This window comes from Triticum dicoccoides, chromosome 2B, assembly GCF_002162155.2.
Source record: "Triticum dicoccoides isolate Atlit2015 ecotype Zavitan chromosome 2B, WEW_v2.0, whole genome shotgun sequence".
Classification (NCBI taxonomy): domain Eukaryota; kingdom Viridiplantae; phylum Streptophyta; class Magnoliopsida; order Poales; family Poaceae; genus Triticum; species Triticum dicoccoides.
The window spans coordinates 758,227,386-758,251,206 of NC_041383.1; the positions used below are offsets into that span (position 1 = coordinate 758,227,386).

Below are 23,821 nucleotides of genomic sequence, written 5' to 3' on the forward strand. Positions count from 1 at the left end.
TTAGTTGAACTAGTTGAATTAACATATATATAGAACTAGTTTATTTTTAGTAAATGCTTAGTTGAACTAGTTGAATTAATATATAGAACTAGTTTATTTTTAGTATATGCTTAGTTTGAACTAGTTGAATTAATATAACTAGTTTATTTTTAGTAAATGTTTAGTTGAACTAGTTGAATTAACATATATATAGAACTAGTTTATTTTTAGTAAATGCTTTAAACTAATTGAATTAATATAACTAGTTTATTTTAGTAAATGCTTAGTTGAATTAATAGAAGTAGTTGAATTAATTGAATTAGTAAGTGATTAATGTTTCGCCTAATATGAACATAGGAAATGTCGTATGACGACGGAAAAAATTTCACTATGTGCGAATACTGTGAAGACCAGCGCGGCCAGTGCAACAGAAATTTTCTTGTAGATAGTAGGCGATTCAGCATCAAGCTGGATGAGACTTTCGAATTCGATACAGTAAGTCACAACGACAAGTCTGTTTTCGTAATTAAGCATGACTTATATATGCTTCATTTGCCTAACTTATAATTTTTAATTTTCACTATTCTACTAGCGCATCCCGTGCCATGCAAGAATTTTTGTCTTGGATAAGATAGGTTTCAAAGATATGGAAACTATGGAGGTAAAGAGAGCTTACCTGAAAACTGAGCATGATGGTTATACTTTCAACGTCAAAGTATACAATACACACACGTACACCTATTTTGAATGCAAAACTTGGCAAGCACTATGCAAGGCTTATGCATTTGAGCCTGATATGGTTATCACTTTTGATATTCGTCCGGAAGATGATATTGAAGATAATAGAGACATATGGGTCGATGTGCAGACGCCTCCAGTTCTACCATTATGTGAGTTCTTCTCAACTATATTTTTGTCTTTGATATTGCTTATTCAAAAATAACTGACAACTAATTTCTATTGACAGCTTATCTCCATTCAACCAAACATGTCCAGCGCTTGGTAGACAGGACCTACTACTGTCCCGGAGCTGAACTAAACTGCGAGGAGATAAGTCATTATGTTTCATGGCTTGAGGATCTTCATACTGTCAAGACAAATTTTCTTCCTGCACTTAGAAATGTTAGTACTCAAAATGTGCGACCAATAGTGATGGTATTGAACTACGGTCACATCTATTTAGGAATGATGGTAAGATATTTACTATTTGTCCTCAGTGCATATTTTGCATACATATTTTTTTTTGCTAAACTTTCATTGCTAAGTATATTAATTAAGTACTATACAATGTTCAACAGGGACTCCCGATGACAGTTGTGCCTCAGGGGATCGAGACTAAAGGTCAGATGTCAATTGTTAGCTTACGGCCAAGATATCCTGCATTGCACATGAATGCATTCAGGATTTCTAGAAGTGATCAATGCTTAATAGTGAAAGATTGGAAGAAAATTGTTAATGATCGCAGAGAAGTACTAGGGGGCAGCAATGAGAAGCGCAACCCACGATTAGGAGACAGGTTCATCGGCATGCTCCAATATGATTAATCAGGAGAGCTATACATGTTCTATGCTATTTTACCAGAGAGAGAGAGTAGCTAGCAGGAGTGATTTAGCTAGTTCTTCATGCTGCTCTTAATTAGTACTTGTCCTTTCATGTCCGTGTTCTTCGTTCTGAACTTAAGTGATTTGCTTTTGTGGTGTTATATATGAACGCTTATAATATCATGACAATCATGTTGAACTCGATCGATAATATTTTTGCTTCTGGTACAAGTGAATGTTTCTTCTTTAAGCTACTAGTGTTGGTGGTGATTAGATAGCTAGTTAATTATTATATCATTTAATGAAAGAAACCGCAGATTAGTTTCAGCTGGATGAATCCTACCTAAGTGATCACGTATATGCCATATCCGTATATATTATAGTTGATCAAGTATAATATGGATATGGCATATATATACTCTAGCTAGCTAGCTATAGAGAGATATCCAATAATGCATCCAGTCAAAACTAATCCGCGGTACTTTCACCTAATGATTTAACAACTCATTATAATGTAAAACAATCACTAAATTAAATTAAAAACACAAAATTAAAGAAAAATTTAAAAAAAACATCCAAACATTTAGTACCGGTACTAATGCCCTCCACGCAAACGGGCCTGGCTCGTGCCACGTGGTGGCACTTTAGTGCCGATTCGTGACGAACCGGTACTAAAGGGAGGGGACCTTTAGTCCCCACTCTTTAGTGCCGGTTGGAGAACCGGCACTAAAGCCCGTCACGAACCGGCACTAAAGGCCGGTTCTGTACTAGTGCTAGCCTCCCGTGGCCCGCAGACGGCGTCCCGGGCCGGGACTGAGGAAGGCGTGCGAGGATAGGCCCTGGGCAAACGTGTGTGCTCTGTGCTCTTCCCGGATTTCGTCACTTGTAGGTGCGTCCGGTCGCCGCCGTCGGCGATGACGGCCGGGAGGGACCCTCGCTCGCCGGGTCAGTAACAGGGCCGGCTAACTCACCTCCCCGGGCCTGCTTCCGCCACTAGGCCCCCACGTTCTGACTTTTGCTGGGCTGTAGCGCTGCCTCGGCCCATATAACTGAACCCTTTGCTTTTCCCCCCTTTTTTCTTCTATATCTTCCTATAATCAAGATACTACACCCTCCGTCCCATAATGTAAGACGTTTTTTGGCAAGTGTCAAAAACCGTCTTACATTATGGGACAGAGAGGTGAATAAGGCGTATTTCATTTTATTAAGGCAATATTTTACAAAAATTTACTCAATTAATATTTGATTTATGTGATACAAAATCACTATCATAACAAAGTACTTTTAAATATGAATCTAGTGACACAAATTTTATATAATACTCCCTCCGTTCCATAATATAGTGTGTATAGATTTTTTTTGAAAAGTCAAAGTTTGATAAAAAATTATAGAGAAAATTGTTTATATGTACAATGTCAAATATATAAAATATGAAACTAAATCTTATAATAAATCTAATGATATATGTTTGGCATTATAGATGTAAAAAAATTTATTCACAAACTTGATCAAAGCTTGTGAGGTTTGACTTTTTAAAAAATCTATATGCACTACATTAAGGAACGAATGTAGTATAACCTTGTATTTATAGAGTATTTATTAGTCAAATGCATGTCTTAACGAAACAAAATACACTTTACTTTTAGGAATGGGGGATTATATAACATGCCCAAAGGACAGATCAGAAGCAATCAGACTTGTTGTGTTGGAAAAAAAAGAGAGATCACCAGATAAGAAAATTCCCAGACGACAGTTTAAGAAAAATAAGCAACAAAAAACTACAGTTTGGTACAGATCATGTAGAGTTGTTGCTCCATAGATCTACAAGTTTAAGTTCAAGTCCTGTGAGATTACAGATCTGTGGATGGATTTTGCCGGTTCTATGGTTGCTAGCAAGATTCAGGTACCAAATGAGGTAAATAAGGCTGATACCACCAAGGACATATTGAGTTCGTCGGACAATTCCGTTATCGTGCAAATGAAAGACCATTAAAAATCTACTCAGTCCAAAGAGAGAACGAGGCATCACAAGCTTCAAATTTGTTATAATAGAGGTGTAATGGGCTATATTTATCATCCCACCAAAAATCACACCACCAGCTTTGTTGTTTAATAGCTTCAGAAGCCTTTTTGTAGAGTCTTCTGCACATAAGCATATAAGCCCGGGAGGTTCTGAGAGTATAGCCCCCAGCTCTGGTTACCCTGCACCATCACATCTGTACCAGCGATTTTAAGCTGAGATACCTTGTGGCCAGCATCTAGTTTATCACTCCGTAAATACTTTGAATTCATAAGGCAGTTCAGAAATCGCGTCTGAATCATGGGCTTCTGAGTTCTGATGGAAATATGCTGTTTCCGTACCTGATTATGCGAATAAAGGATGACAGGTAATGCCCCATTTCCAGAGTAAAATGGAACTTCAGAGAGCGATCGACCTTCCCTGTAATCTGCTTAACTGCGGAATGCTCAAATCTCTTCAAAGGGAAGCAGGACACTACTGGCTGGACATTTGCTTCAGGGAGTCTTTGCCTTTCCTTGCAACATTCACAGAAGAACATATGTCGAGCATGTAGCCTCGGCGCCCTGGTAAACCACTCTAAACATCTCATGAGTGCTGATACATTGGAATTTACGCCAGCTATGTTTCTGTCAATTGGGTACATGCAGCTTTGGGTTTGCAACACAATGACAATTGCTATATTCAGAATCCCAAATTTGTGGATGAGAACCCACAGTTTGTGCAGATTACATCTGATCTCAGGATACCAGAAAACACCCGGTGTGCAATGCAACAGTCTCCATGGCCTTCTATTGTGGACAAAATTAGAAATCAAGGTTATTATGAACCGAGAACACTAACCGAATATTTTGTAAAGACAAATCACACTCCTGTAAAAAAAATGGCTTCCAAAATAGTCATAGGACATAGCACACATGTTGTGAAAGAAGTCAAATAATGCTAGTTTTTTGAGGCACATAATGAACATAGATACTTGCTGTGACTTGGTGAACTACCAGTGAAAGTAAAAATATGTTTGTGTGCAATTCTTGATCTAGATGAACATGTGCTTACAGTTATTACTATTGTTTCTTGTAAAAGCCATACTAGTACTTTACAGAGGGTGTTTCAGCACAAGGGACAATTAAACTTCTTGTTATTACTGTTTCTTGTAAAACCTATACCACCCTATATAATTCCCTGCAGATAAAAGACTCAGCATGAACCTCCAGCATTTGTTGTATATGTAAAGGGCATGCGTGTTAACTAGCAGACAGTTCTGAATTTGTGCAAGAAGTGCAAGGACGCTCTTTACCGGTAATTTTCCGAGTGCCAACCTGTACTAATCAAGTACACTATGATACATACTCCATAAGACAAATTACAATTGGATTCTACAGAACACTTGGCAAATACAGAAAATCATGTGTAGAAAGTATAACCAAACAAAATCCATTGTTTATTGTTCATACTACATATCCAGAATGAGATTTCAGGAAGTTTTGGATGTACATGTACACATAAAGTAGATGTATGACTAGCGATTTTTCCTTGGGACGGACTACAGCTTGAACATTACAGACCTCCCGTACGGATGGAATAATGAAAAAGAAACAGTGGCCCAGAATGCCAAAATAAACCCGGCAGCCATGACCATGTATAGGATTGGATCACCAGACGTCTCACCCACATCTTCCTCCGCCACGGGATCTGGACCAGGAGTGCACATGTTCCCCTGTGTAATCATGTGGAGGTTGGTGTTGGCTAGGTAGCTCTCCATGCCGAATGAGCCAAGCTGACCAGAGTTCGGTATGCACCCTGACAAGTTGTTGTATGCCACAGAGAACACCCCCAATGAACATAACCGCGTTAGCTGCCAAGGTACTGGTCCACTCAGCTCATTGTGTGAGAGGTCCAAACTTTCTATCTCCTCCAAGCCGCCAAAGGTGGTCGGTATCGGGCCAACAAAGGAATTGTATGACAGGTTAAGGGATTTTATATGGCTCATATTTCCCAGCTCCCAAGGAATTTCTCCGTGCAGCATATTCGCAGATAGGTCAATGCCGGACATTGAAACGAAGAAACTTTGACCATATGTGTACAGATTCCCTTTGGTAGTAAAGCTGAAACCTCCCAAGTCATAAGGACTGCCAAGTGAGTCCAGTGAACCCCCATATACTGAATGAAACATTTGATCGTCCGTGTCACCTTTGAAAAAGAAATTACCAATACATGAGGGTAATGAACCTGAAAGCTTGTTATGAGACAAGTCAATTATCCTTAAGTGCAGGAGTTCACACAAGTTTGGAGTGATCTGCCCTTCAAACTCATTTCCGCCCAAGGAAAGCAGCCTAATGTTATCAAGATAACGTATCCAATGGAGGTTGCCTGCGAACTGATTGTTTCTGATATCCAAAGAAATCAGACTTGATATGTTGAAGAAGGGATAAGAGATATGGCTAGATAAGGAATTCCCAGAGAGGTTAAGGAAGTGGAGCAACATGCAGCTGCAGTTCGGTACGGACCCTGTAAGATTATTGCTTGATATATCTAAAAGTTCAAGGCTTGTGAGGCCACAAAGTCGTGGATGAATTTTGCCGGTTATACGGTTGCCAGCAAGATTCAGGACTTTCAACGAAGACATATTCCACAATGATGTATCAAGTTTGCCAGATAACTCGTTATCATGCAAATCAATGACCTCTAAAAGCCCTCCTGACAGATTACGAGGCACTGTCCCTTCGAATTTGTTACCATCCAGGTGTAGTTCCAACATAATGGACAGGTTATTCATCCCACTAAAAATCAGACCACCAAGCTTGTTGTTTGAGACCTTTAAGGTCATTGGACAGGGATAATTAGTGAACACACAAGCTGGAACTTCACCAGAAAAATTGTTCTTTGATAGGTCTAAACTTACCATGGACTGGATCTCACACAGTGAAGTTGGTATGTGCCCAAAGAAGTTGTTATTAGAAAAATCCAGATCATTCAACACTGGAAACATTGAACTGATGTTGGCTGGCATCTGTCCTATGATATGGTTCATGTGTAAGTCGATAACCTGGAGAGAAGATTGGGTATGCCATATTGGGTATAGCGATCCAGTTAGCGAGTTATTTCCAAGATGTAGTTCTTGTAGTGTTGCTTCCTTTATAAACAACCAATTTGGCATGCTACCTGACAAGTTATTGTTGGACAAGTCAAGCACCTCTAAATGACGCTGTGTGCGTAGAAACCGTGGTTCTGCAATAATCCTCTTGTCAAGGTCACAACCAGAGAGCAATAGCTGTTTCAACTGGAAAGGAGGTGTCCCGCCAAGAATATTGACATCAACAACTAGGTTACCATTGCCTGAAAGGTCTATTACTTCTAGCTCTGTGAGTCTTCCAAGCCAAGTGAAAGTAAGCCTACCACTCAAATTGTTTTGGGAAAACTGAAGACTCTTAAGTGACAATGAAATATTCAAAGATGGATTTATAGGAATTGGTCCGCTGAAGGAGTTTGATGAGAGATTCAACAGTTCAATATGTGGTAGAGAAAACAATAATGCTGGAATGTTTCCATTGAATTGATTGGAACCCAAATACAATTCTCGCAGGTTCTGGAGATTTTCAAATGCTGCAGACAAAGGAAATCATGCAACAATTAGAAACAGTGGCAGCATTATTTAGTGATATGGCCGGAAATGCTCATGCGTTACCTCTTTCAGTCGGAAGAGTTCCACTCATGTTATTACCATCGAGATATAAGACTTCAAGTGGAAGTTCTTCCAAAGAAAAATTAACAGGAAAACCTCCCTCAAAATGATTGTATGACAGATCTAGGAACTTCAGACGAGGAAGTGCAAGTATTGACACAGGGAGAGATCCACTGAATTGATTGCTACCCAGATTCAAGTTCCTGATGTTCTTAAAGGCTGTGGTGCATGCAAATAGTATAATTATTACAGGTGACATGAACAGAAGTATGAAATATGAAGTCATGAAGTTCCTTTTTCGAATATAAGAAATTCCTGTTTGTTTACCTGTAATTGGGAGAATTCCACTGAGATTATTATAGCTGAGATCTAAGACTTCAAGGGAAATTGGTCCCAAGGACGAACTAATTGGAATATGCCCATCGAAGATATTGTTTGAGAGATCTAAGATCTTCAGGTGAGGAAGCGCAAATAGTGATGCCGGGAGGTTTCCGTTGAGTCTATTCAGAGACATATTCAATTGTCGCAAGCTTCTAAGATTTTTGAAAGCTGCAAAGGAATATGGATGCGAGAAGGTTATGGATATGTGAAATGTCGACCTTGACCTCAGTACCTACAATAGCAGTACACCTTCATACCTGCCTCTGGAAAACCTCCAGTAATGTTGTTGTCGTTGAGAGCTAAGACTTCCAGTGAAACACATGCCCCGATAAATTCCAGGGAACCCCCTCCAAGCGAAGCTACACTGAGGTCAAGATATCGAAGCCTGGGTAGTCCAACTAACCCTGCAGGTGTTTTCGTTACAGCTACAAGAATATGAAATGACCACACATATGTATTGTTCTCAGAGAGAGTTTGTGGTCCAAGCATACCTTGGAAGCTTAGCGAAGAGGGAATATTGAGTGATAGATCTAGGGACTGAAGCTCATGGAATGCAGAAAACACCGACAAGTTTAGATACCAATGATCACCTGCATCTGATGCATATACAAGAGAAAGGTCGAGATGAGTCACTCGTCGGGTGGTATTGTTGCATGTCACAGTCTCCCACGAGCAGCATTCATCATCATCGTGCCCCCATAGATCAGGCGAAACCAGGGAGTGTGCTCTCCTCAGGGAAGACCGGATGTCCATCAGAACAGCTCTCTCCTCTGTGGAGCAGGCAGAGGATAACTGAACCATGGACTGCAATAACAGAAACATGACCAGAGACAATGATCCCCATGGCAAGCATCTAGTAGTACCCATATCTGGTAATGTGCTTTCCCTTCCCCTGACTGCGTACATATATACACACACTTAGGCTGGGCTGTAGTGGCTAGACCTTAGAGGGAGGGAAAGATGGTGAGTGATTTGAACGTTGTGCCGACATGCCGTTTTCGTCCGCTAAGATTGACTAGGAGTGCAACCTAGCATTCACAGTCACAGTCAGTTTACTTGGACCAAGACTTCACCCATCAATCATCATCAACAGATTCCCCACCAAAAGATAATCCTCATCCACAGAAAATCTTGTCGAAAATACATTTCAAAGCATTCTTGAGATACCTCGAAACAGGCTTTCGTCCCACTTTATTTATAAATAAATCCCAAACGGCATACAAGGTGGTGAGGAAATCCTCTTACAAATTACTGCATATATACACTTAGGTTGGTTTGCAGTGGCTAGACTGAGGGGCGAAAGATGGTGACTGATTTTTAAGGTTGTGCCGTCATGCAGCTTTCGTCCGCTAAGTTTGACTCAACCCGGCACACAGAATCAGTTTACTTGGACCAATACTTCACCCATCAATCATCCATGGATTCCCCGCAAAAAATAAAAATATCATCCACAGACAATCTTGTCGAAATTTCTTGGATAGCATTCGCCAGTTGGATGGCCAAAGTTAATCAGAGAGAGCATTTGATGCAGACAAAGTATATTCAAGTTATAATATCATCATATGGGGGCTAAGATATTCAGGCACACACACATGATTCTTGAGATGCCTACCAGGGCCAGGAAATGGCTGTATATAATTAGGAAGTGAGACCACCTGATTAAGGGGGTATCTAGCACTACTAACAAATTCACAGACCGAATCGAAGATTCAGAAGAAACCAAACAGGATTCACCTTGAAATAGCAACCGAGACGAGATAGATCAAGGAACGCATGACCACAGCCCACCCGAGCGCTCCTCCGCAGTGGCGGCTCGGCGCTGATTCGACAGGCACCGCCGCCATGGCTCGGACGAAGCCCGAGCGCCGCCATCCGCCACCCTAGCCTCCCGCGAGCAGCCGCCGTCGTGCCGGCCGCTGAGGAAGGCGCGCGCGAGCTGCTGGCCCAGTGTCCTGCCCAGGGATTTCGTGCGTTGCAGGCGCGAGCGTCCGGTCGACGGCGACGGCAGAAATTGAGCCCCTCCGCCGCATTGCGGGGGTAGACAGCGAGGCCCGGTGGATCATTTGTTTCGTGGGCTTCTTTTTAGCACTATCGCCGCATTGCTACTGATGGGCCTCTTCCGCGGTTAGGCCCCAACTACCTTCTTCTTATTTTGCTGAGCCGCTTGTCTTGAGCGCCCATCTCGCCTTCGGCGAGTCGAAATCAATAATTGAGGAATACTCTTTTCAAAGATTACTTTTATCTTCTCAGATTGTTGGTTGCAACAAATGTCATGCTGCAAGTGTCATTTGTTGCAACCTGAGAGTTTTTCCATTTTTTAGATCCGTTTATTCAAAACGTTCAATCTCTTAAACTGTGCATCCAAATATCGAACCGTTTTATCGTTGGATTCCTCACGTTGAGATCTTCAAAACTAGATCCGATGTTGATAGGTTTTGACAAACATTTCTCAAGAAAAAACTGGATGAAAAACCACACCAGGAACATTTTTTTCCTTTCTGAAAGCCGTTTCCGAGAGGCACGGCCATGCCTCTCACGGAAGCAAATGTGTGCCTCCCGCGGAAGCAAAACTGTGCCTCTCGCAAAAGAAAACAAAAACAAGTCTTTTGTTTGTTTCTGAGAGGCACGGCTGTACCTCTCGCGAAAGAAAAGAAAACACGTTTTTTCGTTCCCGAGAGGCAAGGTCATGCCTCCCGCGGAAGCAAATCCGTGTCTCTCGCAGAAGCAAAACCGCGCCTCCCATGGAAAGAAAAAAAAACTTGTTTTTTTCATTTTCGAGAGGCACGGCCGTATCTCTCGTGGAAGAAAAAAACACATTTTTTCCATTCTCGAGAGGCATGGTCGTGCCTCTCGCGGAAGGGAAAAAAGGAAACACGTTTTTTTTTCATTTCCGAGAGGTACGGCCGTGCCTCTCGTGGAAGAAAGAAAAGAAAATGTATTTTTTTCGTTTCCGAAAGGCACGTCTGTGCCTCTCGCGGAAGCAAAAAATCACGTTTTTCGCACAAAAAAAGTTTTGGATTTTTTTTGTCGAAAACTAAGAAAGACTGGTGGAAAACCAAAAGGCCGAAAAACCCAGAAAAAGGCCATTTAAAAAACAGAAAATGTGTGCAGAAAAATAGGAAAAGAAACAAAATCCGGCGGCGGCTGAGAGCGCCAGTGCTGAGCTCTCAGCCCACCCCAAGTGGCCCTTGGGAGGCTCCCAAACGAGCTCTCCTCAATTAGTTGCTCCCTCAGCAAGTCCAGCTTTCGACTCGCTGAAGGGGCGAGCGAGATGGGCCGGCCCACAAACACGGGAGGCCACAACCTCTTTCTCTGTTTTTTGCGTTTTGCTTTATTTTGAACTTTTGTTATATAAAATATTGGATCCAGTTTTGAAGATCTATCAACAAAAAAATAGTACACATTCGATGTTTATATAAACTAGATCCAATGTTGATAAAAAAATAGTACAAAACATTTGAATTTTTTTGAGCAAGTATTTGAAAAATATTGGATAACTTTGAAAAAAGTTAATCAAGCATTTGAAAAATATTGAACGTGTATAGAGAAATTATTGATCATGTATTAAAAAATTATGATTTTTTATCATTTATATAATAATATTAATCAAAATCTAAACAAAAATGTTGAACAAGTATTTCAAAAAAATTAATCAAGCATTTGGTAAAATGTTAAATGTGTATAAAAAAATGTTCACCTTATATTAAAAATGATAAAGAAAATGATCATGTATATAAAACATAAATCAAGCATTTGGAAAGTGTTTCAATAATGTTAATCAAGCATGTGGAATGGTCAAATGTGTATAAAAAATGTGCGGGCTACTGCTAGTTGTACTTTAAAATGGGCTGGGCCCAGTATCAACTGTGCAGTGCTGCCACGGCCCAGATAATAAATTCTCCGTTTTTTTTTGTTGGTTTGTTTGGTGCGAGCACATTCCCCTCACTTCCCAAGGACACACTAGACGGGCGAAACTGCTTTGCGCACGACGCCTGTGTGGCCGATTCATGCACGATTCAAAATCAGACGATGTCCTGCAGTTTATTCCCACAAACCAACGGCTTGATTAACTACATCGTCCACAAATCGTGCACATGTGTCGTGTGTATAGCATCGTTGCTAGACGGGAGGCTCCAAAACATGTCGTTGTTGAACAAGAGGTCACCTCGGCAATATTGGTGGGGATACTGCTAGTCTCCTAGGAGACGCACTGTAACATTGTAAGCAAAGGTTGTACGATTGCTGCATATGCGTGCGGAGACCGTTGACAATCCAGGGGCGATGCTACCCAACTTGGAGGCTTGTGATGGCGTACCTTACGCCGACGCGTTCGGTGTAGCTCCTCGTGCTCACTAGTAGTCTACTGTTTTTTTTTTTTGGCTGGTCACTAGTAGTCTACGTAGTAACTACTCCTAGCTTGTATGCTCACGAAAGCACCCAACCACCTCTTACTTGCGTCGACTCACTCACCTTGATGGAAGCACAAATACATCATGATTTTTTTTTCTTTTTTGAAGGGACAAGTACAGCATGGTGATTTGCTCATTTTGCATAGGTCGTGGAGAAGACTTTCGGAGATGAGATTACATCGAATCAGCTCACGATCCGGAAAATCATGTGGTCATCTATAGGTGAGAATGAGGCCAGCCAAGCGCACTTTACATTATCTCTGCTTGCTTGCTTGTGTCGTGGCCATAAAATATGCTTGTGTCCAAACAAGCCAATAAATAAAACTACCAGTACATACAGATACAGCTATTAGCCTCTAAAAAACATCTATCAGTAGCAAGCAAAGTTTTTTTATTCCACGTGAATATATTACTCAAATAGTCACAGCAAGCTAATGATTTATGTCCCTAATTTCAATATTGGTGCAACGGCTGGACAACCTAAATGATAGTATTACCCCGAATTCTGTCTTTACTATACGCAGCACTCCCTCTCTTTTATTTACTCCGCATACTGAAGTCAAATTTTATAAAGTTTAACCAAGTTTGTAGAGAATAATATAAACATTTACAGTAACGAATGTACTCCCTCCCTTTCTAAATATAAGTCTTTGGAGAGATTCCATTATGTAGTCCAGTGGCGGAGCTTCAAAGAAAAAGTTGGGCGGGCCAAGTTAAAGAAAAGCACAATTTTTCTAGGCATATATGTCAACAAACAAGTTCATGGCCAGATAATCATATTCTACATCATTAGCAACATTGTTTCAATGATCTTCATATACTAAAGCACGGTTAACATAAAGTATTAAGCATTAGGTATGAACTCTTAAGAAAAAATAGCTTTCTATCTTCCATTTCTACGTATAAATTAGTAATAAAATGCATTAATTATGCTCAGTTCAACTAATGGACAACAAAAACAGACTACTCCAAGTTACCCAGCGGCACGGTTGTCACTTATGAGGAGGTAAACTGGACTAAGTGCATAGTTATATAAAATATCATGAAAATCCTGGGCGGGCCATGGCCCGGTTTAGCCCCAATGAAGCTCCGCCCCTGATGTAGTCCATAGTGAAATCTCTACAAAGACTTATATTTAGGAACGGAGGAAGTATATGTTAATATATTTTTTCTACAAACTTGCTGAAAGTATATAAGAGCAACTCCAATGGGGCGACCCATTTCGTCCGCCGCCGTCCGTTTAGGTCGGCGCGGACAGAAAAGATGGCCCAACACGCCGACCCAAACGGACGCGCGTCCGCTTTCGTCCGCCTGCTGACCCATTACCGGTCCATTTTTGAATCGAATTTGTGTCGTCGCGGACACAAGACAGACGCGCGCGCGCCCTCTCTCCTCCCCGCATGTGCACAACCTCCACTGCCTGCTTCGTCGTTGACGCCGCCGGCCATTTGTTTCGATGAAAAAGGATACATAGATAGTTCTTGCGTACATAGTAAAAGAAAAGATCAACTACTCGTCGGTTTCCGACTCTGACTCGGTAATTTCCTCCTCCGACGTCTGAATATAGGCGTCAGCAGGCAGCTCGTCTGCGAAGTCCCACCCCGATGTTTCTCGCAGCTTCAGTCTCAATTGAGCGGCCTGCTTCCGCGCACGCTTGCCCTCCCGATAGGCGGCTCGCTCCGTCCTCCTGGCCTTCCTCTCCGTCGTCTTCTGCTCATAGAACTGACGTTCGTCGATGATGTCCTGCGGGAAGCGTTCGCGCCACACCACCAAGGCTTGCACGTCCATCTCGGTGATGGCGAGGCGATGCAGCCGCCTCCCGTTGACGCGATGATCCTCGTCGGTGAAAAGCCGCGGGAGAGGCGCCAGATCCTGCGCCCGCTGGCTCGACACGTCAGGAAAATTCATCTCCCGACTCGGCCGTTGGAGGCGCCACGCCGCCGCGTCGTACGTGCGGGCCGCCTGCTTAGCGGTGTCGAAGGTGCCGAGGATGAGGCGTTTCTCGCCAAACAAGATCTCAACGGAGAAGGCAACGGAGGGGCGCTCGCGAACTCCGTGAAAATCCAAAGCGCCGAGGATGCGCATCGACATGGTTGCGCACAGGCGGCGAGGCTAGTGAGAGGGGGGCGAGACGAGTGGACGGCGGACTGAGTGTGGAGGGAGCGCCTTCTTATAACGAGCGCCGGCCGCGGCGCGCCAAAAAAGCGCGCGAACATTTCCCGCGCTCTGGAGCTCCAAAGTCAGCGCGCGCTACGCCGATTTCCCCCCGCACGCTGGCATGATCTAAAAGCGCGCGCGGTCATGGAATGGGTCGACGCGTTGGGCGCGCTGCCGACCCAGATCTAAAAGAGGGCGGATGCCAGACGGGCGGCCGACCCAAAATCTAAAAGCGCCGTCCGTTTGGATCGGCCCGTTGGAGTTGCTCTAAAGTTTGACTTTAGACAAACCTAATATGCAGAGTAAATAAAAACGAAGGAAGTATATCGGAATGGCCGTAAATTAGGAGAGGGCCACCAACTGGCCGCATACCCGATTTTTGTCATGTCGTTTGCAGATGAGACGGGCTTGCGACGGCAAATAACCTCATGGTTGTGCTTAATTAACAGGATTAAACCCCCACCTTGCTCGCCAGTGCACATGCTACTGAACCTCACCTTGGCATGACGGTTGACGGCTGATCCCCTGTCTCACTCGCTGTCATGCTCTGCAACACGCCAACTAGTTTACTCGCCTCTAGCCGCCGGGGAGGCGAGTTTCTTACTCCACATGGCCACAGCAGATCCGTCCGTTATCCTTAGCCCCAACTGGCATCCCCAGGTTTCGTGGGGGAGAAAAGCACGGGATTTTCGTCGCAGAAACCCCGTCCGCAGCCGTGCCGTGCCAGAGCAAGCGAGCGCGAGGAGATAGAGGCGAACTACTAGTCCCAGATCACAGACTCAGACAAGGCGATAGTCATTGACTTCCCCGCCCAGCCCATCATCCACCTCCCTCCCAATCGGATCCACCCACCCACCCTTCCTCACCTCCCTCCCTATAATTTCTCTTCCCCCGCTCCCAACTGCTTCCCGGTCTGACGCCGTCCCCCTCCTCCTCGGTTGTTCCACCGGCTCACTCCACTGCCCCAGCCGCTCCCCTCTGTCCGCCCGCCGGCGGAGGGTTCGGCGCTTGTTTCCCGGCGAGCTTCCTCCGGGGCGTGTGGGGACTGGGACTCTGAGAGCATGGCGGGGAAGGGGAAGGGGGAGGAAGTGTACGTGGCGTCGATCGACCAGGGGACGACCAGCACCAGGTTCATCATCTACGACCGCCGGGCCAGCCCCGTCGCCTCCCACCAGCTCGAGTTCAAGCAGCACTACCCGGAGGCCGGGTAAGCGCCGCGCCGCGCACCACCACCATCCCTTTGCCAATCTCGTCGTCTGATCCGTTCCGCGTGCCCGTGGAATTTTTGCTCTGTTCGGTTGGTTGGTAGACCCGGACGGAATTAGCGAATTTCAGTTAAGCTGTGCCGCCTTTTCGGTTGCTACTAGGCTCCGGATTTGTGGAGTGCAGAAGTACAGTCCTAACTGAACTGTTATGTCTTGTCAGTGGTTCAGGTAGTTTGACACGCTGCTACTGTGTGCTTTTGATGACTCGGTTGTCAATTTAGGTGCTATCTGATGTCACAATTAGGATGAACCGATTTATGTCTGAAGCTGTACACCTTCGTATCTGTTATATGCTCCTGTTTATGTCCAGTACGAAAGTTCAGTCCTACTAACTGTTATGTCATGTCAGTGTTTCAGGTTTGCCCTGTAGCCACTGTGTGCTTTAATCTGATGATTCGATTGCTAGCTAGGACTATATGTGATGCCGAAATTAGGATCATGTGCTTCACTTGATTGATTTGTGATGATCTCAAGATTTTCTATTGCTGCATGGTAACCAGGACGGTCCATTCATTTTTATGCACAACAAGCTACTCTACAGCGTCATGCATAGTTTGGGGATATGATAGATAAACATTTCTGTTTCCTAGAAGATAGGCATGATAGTTGACTTCCTGAGTTAATGGAGTCATGGAAGTCCCAGTCTTGCTTGCTTTACAGGCTATCTCTTAAATTATTTAGATGCGACTGAGACTGCGCACTGGCACCTCTTTTCCTACATAAAGAGTTGCTGTTATGCTGTCTTCTAAAATGGGTTGTTGTCTGGAGTACTTAAACCTATGTATGGCCCAGATGGACTGGGAGGCTACTGGATAACATTTCCATACTTCACAAGTACAAAAAGAAGTTGTTAAGGATTGAGTTTTTTTTATGACAGAGCAGTTTGATGTTCTTAACAGTTGTGGCGTATGACTAGCCTGACTCTGTTTTGATATTTCATTTCCCTTCTACATGTTCATTGAAAATGAAAAGGGTCTGATCAATGACTGACCTTACTTCAGATCTAATACACTTCTAGTACTGATTATCTTGATGCACTTTTAGAACTGAAATCTTCTTAATCTTCACTTGACTAAATGTTTCTTACCTGTAAACTGGCTTCTCAATAAAAGATTCGATTTGTTTAACCCCTGTTTCTGTTTACTAGTCGATATCTGAAAAAGGGAAACATTCCATACCGAACTTTGCTTTATGCTGGGGTGCTCTATACCATTTGATTATGCTCAGTCTGTAGTGCCATCTTCCTGTGTAAAGCACTGGCAGTTTTCTTCTCGAGTTTGTTATACTGTTGTTTGCCACCCTTTAACTTCGCAGCTAGGAGACGACTTCTAACTTTTTTCATCTTTGTATTGATGTGAACTAAAAGATGGGTCGAGCATGATCCTATGGAGATCATCGAGAGCGTGAAGGTCTGCATGGCAAAGACACTCGAAAAAGCTGCAGCCAATGGACTTAATGTGGATGCTGGTTTGAAGGCCATTGGAATCACAAATCAGAGGGAGACCACCGTTGTGTGGAGCAAATCCACAGGCCTTCCGCTCTACAATGCCATTGTGTGGATGGATGTCCGCACAAGCTCTATTTGCAGGTCTCCTTTTATCCATCTGTCACTTTTTTTTTTTTGAGAAGTATCCATCTGTCGCTTTGTGTTAACATCTTCATGTTGTTTAGGTTCTGATTCTGTTTAATGCCTCCCCTCTTCAGGAGACTGGAAAGTGAGTTATCAGGTGGCAGAACCCACTTTGTGGAGACATGTGGTTTACCAATCAGCACCTACTTCAGTGCTCTGAAGTTATTATGGTTGATGGAGAACGTTGACGCTGTCAAGGATGCAGTCCGGGCTGGTGATGCATTATTTGGCACAATCGACACCTGGTTGATCTGGAACCTCACTGGAGGCATTGGTGGGAAAGACCGTGATGGAAAGGAGTTAGTTGGGCAGCATGTCACAGACTGCTCGAACGCAGCACGCACGATGCTTATGAATCTGAAGGCACTTGACTGGGACAAGCCTACACTTGAGGCATTAGGCATTCCTGCCGGCATCTTGCCAAAGATTATCAGTAACTCGGAGAAAATTGGTGTGGTTGCCAGTGGATTCCCTTTGGCTGGTGTTTCCATCTCAGGCTGTCTAGGAGATCAGCATGCTGCAATGCTTGGGCAGCTATGCCAGAAAGGTGAAGCAAAAAGCACCTACGGAACTGGTGCCTTCATCCTTCTCAACACAGGGGAGGAGGTTACCCAGTCCACCCACGGTCTTCTTAGCACCATTGCCTACAAGCTTGGCCCAGATGCACCCACTAATTATGCTCTAGAAGGCTCGATTGCGATTGCTGGTGCAGCAGTTCAGTGGTTGAGGGACAGCCTTGGAATCATTTCCTCAGCAGCAGAAATTGAAGGGTTGGCTGAAAGTGTGCAGGATTCAGGTGGCATATACTTTGTGCCAGCATTCAATGGATTGTTCGCGCCATGGTGGAGGGATGACGCGAGGGGGATCTGTATCGGAATCACGAGGTTCACAAACAAGGGGCACATTGCTCGAGCAGTGCTCGAGAGTATGTGCTTTCAGGTGAATGATGTCCTCAGCTCCATGCACAAGGATGCTGGGGAGGCAGGAGAAGTCAAGAGTGCAGAAGGGGAGTTCTTGCTGCGTGTTGATGGTGGTGCTACCATTAACAACCTTCTCATGCAGATTCAGGTAAAGAAATTGTCTCTACTCCCCCTTCAGCAGTTCCTTTTTTCTAAAGAAATACTGTAAGTGAAACACATCTGTTTGTGGTTATTGAGCAGATAGTACCATATTCTAAGAAACAAACTCCCAGTTAAATCTGAAATGCAGGAATCCCGAGCTTACCTACTAAGTAGTTCTACTCTTAGCACACAACTGGTTTCATTGCCGACCTGGTGTTTGTAGCAACGATTCCAGTGTAAATACTTGGGAGGTGAACCTGCGCCTCCCAATTTAAGATTTCAGCACATAACCTGTGCCTGTTAAATAGTTGTTGCAGGTTTAAGAACTCTTCAAGTTTGCATCAGATCACTAACAATTGTATGTAACCACCTGCAGGCTGATTTGCTGGGCAGCCCTGTCGTCAGACCAGCAGACATCGAGACAACAGCCCTCGGGGCCGCATACGCAGCAGGGTTAGCTGCCGGAGTCTGGACGAAGGAGGAAATATTCGCAGGCCTGCACAAGGAGAACACGACGGTGTTCCGCCCCAAGTTAGATGACGCGCACAGGAGGAAGAGAGGAGACTCCTGGTACAAGGCGGTTTCAAGGTCATTTGATCTGGCCGACCTCTCTCTGTAGATTGTCCCACCTTGTTGCACGGTAAATTGGATCTGTGTGTGCCAGTGTGGTGTATCAGTTAACCCTTGTTTGTCTTGCCAGCGAATAAATGGAATGTTGTGCATTAGTTCTGTGGGATTTTTCTTCGGTTTTGTAGGAAGAATAGGAGATACTTGTCCTTATATGTCTGTAAGTACAGGAACATCTGGATTCTTCAGAAAGAAATATTTGTGGAGTATTTTGGTATATTTTCATGGTTAGCCTCAAGCGCACATGTTTGTGTCCAGGGCTCCGAGCTAGGGATAAATCAATTTGAGTTTCATGATATGCCTTGAAGAGTACATTGTGAAGTACTCCCTTGGTAAAGAAATATAAGATCGTTTAGATCACTACAGAGGGAGTAACAAACAACTTTGTAGTGAGGCTTTCATAGATCAGCAGAAGCATGCATCCTGAGTTGCCCATTACACAAGGACACATCCCTAGTTCCCTACTCGTTGACGGCAGAATATGGCAAAGTATTTGTAAATCTAATTTGTATATATGAGAAATTGTTGTCATGGAAGTCTCACCCGTAGAAAAAGGCGGGCCAAGATGAAGGAACTGCATAAAAACAGTACAAATTATTGAATGCAACACTTTTTTGAACCCACAGAACATTTTCTCTCTCTCTCCATGAAACACATAAGCAGCTACTGTACTTCCTGATGTGCCAGCCAATGAGACTATTGTATGCCTCGATGACTTGATGGTTCTGTATGGGACATGAACTAGTTTGGTGGTTCCACAATATGCTTCTTCCTTTCCGGGCGCTCACCACTCCAGCACATGTCATGGCCCCCGCCACCTCCATGTTCTCCTATACCTTGCTCTAGCGCCACCGTCGCACATCATGCCCCCCTAGAATCCGTTGCTCTATGACTTCCAGCCCCGTCGACGGGAGGTTGCCACTGTGCTCACGCCGGGCCAGCTGCAGCTGCAGGTCTCGTCGCCGGCTGCTCAACCCGCGCCGAGAGAAGACACATTTAAATTCGTGCAAAAGGTATTGCTATTCAGGTCCCCACTCGATCGTGGCTACAGTCGTTCTAGAAGTCGAGCCTAGCAGGAGGGGGCAAAATTTCGTGTTTTGACCCTTTTCACGTCTAAAATCGAGATCTGACCCCGGTTTGAAATTATTTCGACATTTGACCCTTTCAGCTACCGCCGTTCGCCGTGGCGGTAGATATGTACAGGCTACCGCCATTCCACATGGCGGTAGGGTACTTTGACGGTCGTCTGGCCGTTAACGGGGGCTGACATGGCAAAGGGACCTACCGCCGCAGGTCTCGGCGATAGGCTCGAACACCCTACCGCCCAGGTCCCCGGCGGTAGGGTCCTGGAGATAGTGTATGGTGGGGTCCACTCACCACCCACCCACTCCACTCATCTTCTTCCTCCCCGAGCTCACACTCTCTCCCCCTTTTCTTCCCCACCAAAGCACCCACTAGATCCACCTCCATTGCTTGAGGTTTGTCCCGTGGATCGAGGCCATTTGCATCACCCAAGGTACGTCCCCCATTCCCCCTTCATTTGGTTGGTTCAAATCATCTAGTTTTGTTGGAATGAACTAGTTTTGGAACCCCCTATTTCTTCCTCTAGTTTAGCATTTATTGTGCATTTATGACACATTTATGGGGCATTTATGGTGTATTCATGGTTGATTTAAGTAATATGTGTCACTCTTTGTTGTGGCAAGCTAGCTTAAGAGTTAGGGTTAGGGGTTTAGTTAGGTTAGGGTTAGGGTTAGTGCTATGATTAAGGTAAACTAGTTGTTAGATTCAAAACCTTATATTTTAGCTAGTTCATCCATATGAAATGACCGGTCCATGGATGACTCAATTTTGTTTCATTGTTTTTAGATGGATAAACTAGTGAATGTGCATTATTTGGACAAAGCGGCTTTCATGCATCGAAATGCCGACGAAGGGGAGGAGGCCATGGTTTTTGACACAAGCCCGGGCTATGATGATATTGTCGTGAAAGTGAGAAACATCCTCAATTGGATTAACCCAAGTGATGGTGTGAAGCTTATTGGACGTTATGATGTGGGAGTGGGAGTAAGATCCCGATTAAAGAGTATGCCCATCACCTCTCAATTGCATTGGGATGTGTATAAGGAGAAAGTTGAGGGATCACAAGACAAGTCACTTGAGTTATTTGCCACAAGACAATTCAAGGTTGAAGTTCCTCGACCACTACTTGACTTGAACCGGAATGTGTCCTCCCCAATACATGATGATGTCGTGGTGTTTGACCACAATGCGGCTAGCCAACCACCAAGTAGCCAACCAAATGAAGAGGATATCATCAATGCTAGAGCAATAGTTCTTGTAGGTGATGATCATGTTGAAGATGAGGCCGTTGCTCATGTTGATGAACATGCAAATGTTCATGTTGATGGAGATGCCATTGCTCATGTTGATGGAGATGCTATTGCTCAAGATGATGTGTATGCGGAAGAAGAAGAGATTCATTACAATCCCATTGGTGACTTGGATGTCATTGTGCATCAACAAGACATGGGCCGGAACCTACCTTATAGCCGTATGTGTAGGTATGAGTCGGATGATGAGGGTCCACCAGAAGAATTGGATGAGGATGGATTCACGCTGCAAGAAAATCAAATTTACAAGAAGGTCAATGGCAAGGAAAGAGGACCCTCTTTGTTCCGTGATATTAGCCTTGCCGACAAGGCCGTTGTTGATGGTGGCATGAGGTTGGGCTTGATCGAACCATCGCCTTGCCCGAGGATGGGTGATCCAAGGCCACCGGGTGAGGACGAGAATGCTCATTTGAAGAAAGGGATCAAGTTTGGTCGTTTGCAAGAGTTCAAGATATGGTTGAGTGACTATGCCATTCGGAACCATAGGCCGTTCGTTGTTGGTCATTCCAACAAAAAATTGCGCTACACCATCAAATGTGACAAAGAAGGTTGCCCATGGAAGGTCCGTGGAAGAAAGATCAAGGAAACCGGGCAATGGGAGTTGAAGAGTTGTGTGGCCACCCACAAGTGCATACCGCCAGAGAAAGCGGACCGAAGCAAGGGACACCGCCAACTCATGTCCGAGTATCTAGGCTATAAATTGTTGAATGAGATATCCCATGATCCAACCGTGAAGGTGAAATTCCTCATGAGTTCGGTCTTCGAAAGATTCGGGTACCCGGTCAAGTATGGAAAGGCGTGGATGGCGAAGGCAAACGCTATAAGGATGTTGCATGGTGATTATGAGGCCGCATATAACATTCTTCCCAAGATGTTGGCAGCCATTGCTCATCGGAACCCGGGAATGCGCCATCGGGTGGAGTCAATTGAGGGAGTGTTTCATCGAGCTTTTTGGAGCTTTGGTCAATGCATCGATGCATTTAGGCATTGCCGCCCCGTGTTATCAATTGATGGCACGTTCTTGACCAGAAAGTACAAGGGCACTTTGATGGTAGCAATGGCCCACTCGTCCAATGACAATGTGTTGCCGGTGGCATTTGCATTGGTGCCTTCCGAGCACAATGATAATTGGCAGTGGTTTATGGATCATGTGAGGACGAAGGTGATTGGCCCCAAAAGAGAGGTGTGCATCATATTGGATCGCCAACATGGGATTCTGAAAGCAATAGAAGTTGATATTCCAGGCTATCCAAAGCTCCAACACCGTTGGTGCATGAGGCATTTCGTGGCAAACTTTTACCGTGCATGCAATAGTAAGGAGTTTTGCAAAGATCTTACCCATGTTTGTGTGGCATTCAACACCGCCACATTCCAAAGCCGCTATGATAAGCTATTCGAGGCTTTGAAAAAGAACAAAGAAGGGAGAGAATTCTTGATAAGGAATTTTCCGGAGAAGCATAAGTGGTCACGTGCTTACGACGAAGGAGGTTTCCGATACGGCGACATGACAAGTAACATGGTGGAATGCTTCAACAATGTGCTCAAGGGTGTTTGTTCTTTGCCGGTCACTGCAATAGTGAAATATACCTTCTTCAAGCTCAACGAGTATTTTCTGAGGCATTCCGAAGAGATGGCCAAATGGATAGGTGAGAAAATGGAATTTCCCTTCAAAGTTGAGGATTGGTTGAAGCATCAAGCGCGCAAGTCTTGGCGTCAACAAATCATTAGTTTCAATGAAAAAGAATAAATCTACCAAGTCGATGAGCCGGGTGGCACAACAAGGGACGGCATGACATACGGTGGAGTAGCATATGAGGTGCGCCTCAAGACCTGGTGGTGTCAGTGCGAGAGACCTCACAAGTATCATTGGCCTTGCTCGCATGTGATGGCCGCCGCAAGGTTTAGAAACTTGAAAGTATCGGATGGTACCACCTTGCAGTTGCATGAGTTCACATTGGAACGAACGAGGTTGACATGGGCTCCTAGGTTTCATCCCTTCCTAGATCAGTCACAGTGGCCTGAGTATCATGGGCCACACATCGTCCCCGACCCCGAACTCATGGTGCCTACAAAGGGAAGAAGAAGAAAGAATAGGTTTAGGGGTGACATGGATGACCAAGCTGGATACACCAAAATGAAACAATTTGGTAGCGGCCATTTCATGGAGGCACCGGACATCAACAGTTGTGGTAAATGTGACGAGCCGGGACACAATGTTAGGAAATGCACCAAAAAGCCATGGACCGATGCCAACACTCCGGATCCTAGTCAAAGTGGTGCCCGAAGAGGAGGTACCAGTGGCACACGAGGAGGTAGGAGTGGTAGTGGACGAGGAGGCATGAGTGGTGCGCGTGGAGGACAGACGAATCTTGGCGGTAGTGGACGAGGAGACAGTATTAGAGGGCGTGGGGGGCGGTCGGGTACCGGTGGCCGTGGTCGTAGGACGAGAAGGGTTGATAGAGGAAGGCCTATTGACATCTTGCTTAACCCAGATGGTTGAAATAAGGTGAATGGTACTTGTTATTTGGTCTTGTTTATTTGTTTTTTTGCATACATACATGTTTTCTTACTTTACTAACTACCAAGTTTGTCTTTATAGGCATGGCTTCTTCCGGTTCTGTGATGAGGCCACCGTGTGCTAACCGCGAGGATATGCCAGACAAGTGGACATACGCCGAG

General features: G+C 44.5%; 2 protein-coding genes and 1 pseudogene across 2 annotated transcripts; 1 reads left to right on the plus strand and 2 right to left on the minus strand.

Annotated features, from left to right (window-relative positions):
• Window positions 1-3,517: 3,517 nt before the first annotated feature.
• On the minus strand, window positions 3,518-4,776 carry LOC119361335 (annotated as a pseudogene).
• Window positions 4,777-4,898: 122 nt separating this feature from the next.
• Window positions 4,899-9,572, minus strand: LOC119366088 (receptor-like protein 13). The gene is made up of 5 exons (XM_037631770.1): window positions 8,092-9,572; window positions 7,858-8,004; window positions 7,547-7,768; window positions 7,223-7,438; window positions 4,899-7,140 (listed from the first exon to the last, which is right to left on the minus strand). The coding sequence occupies exons 1-5, from the start codon at window positions 8,504-8,506 to the stop codon at window positions 5,081-5,083; spliced, it is 3,060 nt and encodes a 1,019-aa protein (XP_037487667.1). The 5' UTR covers window positions 8,507-9,572; the 3' UTR covers window positions 4,899-5,080.
• A 5,384-nt stretch (window positions 9,573-14,956) lies between these two features.
• LOC119366090 (glycerol kinase-like) lies at window positions 14,957-18,980 on the plus strand. The gene is made up of 4 exons (XM_037631771.1): window positions 14,957-15,373; window positions 16,798-17,019; window positions 17,136-18,129; window positions 18,499-18,980. Exons 1-4 carry the CDS (start codon window positions 15,228-15,230, stop codon window positions 18,739-18,741), a joined length of 1,605 nt encoding a protein of 534 aa, XP_037487668.1. The 5' UTR covers window positions 14,957-15,227; the 3' UTR covers window positions 18,742-18,980.
• Window positions 18,981-23,821: the final 4,841 nt, after the last annotated feature.